The sequence below is a fragment of the Phytophthora parasitica genome, assembly GCF_000247585.1.
Source record: "Phytophthora parasitica INRA-310 unplaced genomic scaffold supercont2.34, whole genome shotgun sequence".
In the NCBI taxonomy this organism is placed as follows: Eukaryota; Oomycota; class Peronosporomycetes; order Peronosporales; family Peronosporaceae; genus Phytophthora; species Phytophthora nicotianae.
The window spans coordinates 6083-7762 of NW_008649020.1; the positions used below are offsets into that span (position 1 = coordinate 6083).

The 1680-nt window shown below is 50.6% G+C and overlaps 1 protein-coding gene across 1 annotated transcript; it reads right to left on the minus strand.

The window, feature by feature from the left end:
• Positions 1-427: 427 nt before the first annotated feature.
• PPTG_23259 (hypothetical protein) lies at positions 428-736 on the minus strand (the record flags this gene model as incomplete). Its single annotated transcript, XM_008909475.1, has 1 exon — positions 428-736. The coding sequence occupies one exon, from the start codon at positions 734-736 to the stop codon at positions 428-430; it is 309 nt and encodes a 102-aa protein (XP_008907723.1).
• Between the last annotated feature and the right edge of the window lie 944 nt (positions 737-1680).

Sequence of the window (1680 nt, forward strand, 5' to 3'; positions counted from 1 at the left end):
GCAGCATATCTGGCAGATTTGCCGTCAGCTTATGTGCAGCGGCCGCTGACCCAGATCTGGCGGAAGCGGATTGAGAGTGAGTGGACCCAGATGTAGATCCTCTGGAAGTAGATCGGGCTGGAGCCAGGTCCGACTGACTGAGGTCGTTTAGGGACTGGTCAGTCGCCGGGATACCAGATCCAGCCGCCGCGGGACCCTGCTGAAAGACGCAGTGGTTGGAACGCTCTCGGCGTCAAGCTTCCGATCCCCACTTAGAGAGGGCTCACCGAGTATCCTCTTCCAGTAAATTATCCGCGATGGGCGCAGGAGCTTTAGAAGTCTCGTCATCTTCACCTCACCGTCGGCCGAGCTGCCGAAGACAACTTCCAAAGTCTCGCCGTGACTCTTGGATTTGACCTTAGATTTGGGTCCTGGCTTTGGTATCCTCTTAGAATCTCCGCTTTCGTCGGAACTGTTGAAGAGGCTGCTCGCCGCTAGTGGCTGTATACCTTTGCCTTAAATTTGGAAATGCCAGATTTAGAGTGGGCCGGATCGGGCTCAATCGGATCCGGATCCGCGTCGAGCCGATACCTCCGTCATCACCGATTACTCCAGACATGGGGATCCATAGAACCAGCGTCCTGTTAATGCTTGGATTTAGAGTGAGAGGGCGTAGTTGTCTCTGTGGACGCTGAGAAACTGAATCGGAAGACAGATATCGGCTTCGAGCATACGAGAAGCTCATGTTGCTGCTCATGAATGGGCTGGTCCGGCTGCCATCGTTACACCTGTGAAACTACAAGTCCCCATCCCACGTCTGAAGCATCACTGAGAACACACAACTGCTTGGTTGGGTCGGGAAAAGTTAACAAAGTTACCAAGTAGTTTTTTCACTGATTAAAAACTCGCAACTTCATCGAGGGTCAGCTCCAATTTGATTCCTGTCGCTGTTCGTTTGGTCTTCTTTGCGCCAGGAAGAGCGATATCAAGACGTTCCTGTAGAGGACGAGCTACCCGAGCATAGTCGACTAGTCCTGATCTCATCCAATTGCTTACACACAAAACTATTGCAACTCCGCAGCGGTAGTTGGAACAGGCATATTCTGCAGAGTTTCTATCCGTTTCGGATCGTGACCAACTCCGTCTCGATTGATTATACGCCCACACCAGCGTACTTCAGTTAGAAACAATGCAATCATCTTCGGGTTGAGAATTAGACCATGTTCTTCGAGTTTCACTAAAACGGCCTCAATTGCATCCACGAGTTCCTCTGCAGTGTCAGCAAAGACTAACAAGCCGTCAATCCATACAATGACGCAGTTGTTCACAAGGTTTCCCAACACCATCTCAATCGTGGGCCGAAAATGCAACGCAGCATCAGCGCTACCTTGAGGTACTCGTGTCGGTGTAAATACGCCTTTGTCTGTCATGTACGAGAGGATTTCGTGGCAGCTATTGTCCAAAGGGGGTTGCCAAAACCCTTCAAAAAATCAAACATTGCGTAGTATATCTTGCCTTACCGTGTGCAAGAGCCGCTTTGAGACTTGGCATCACGCCAGGAATCGGCTCAGTAACTGCATCTGTAGGTCGATAGTCAACGGCTTGTCTGAACTCGTTCGAATTTGGCTTACTAACCGGTAGAGCTGGACAACACCATTGATTTTCCCGATTTTCATACACCCAGCCCAGCGACACTAGCTC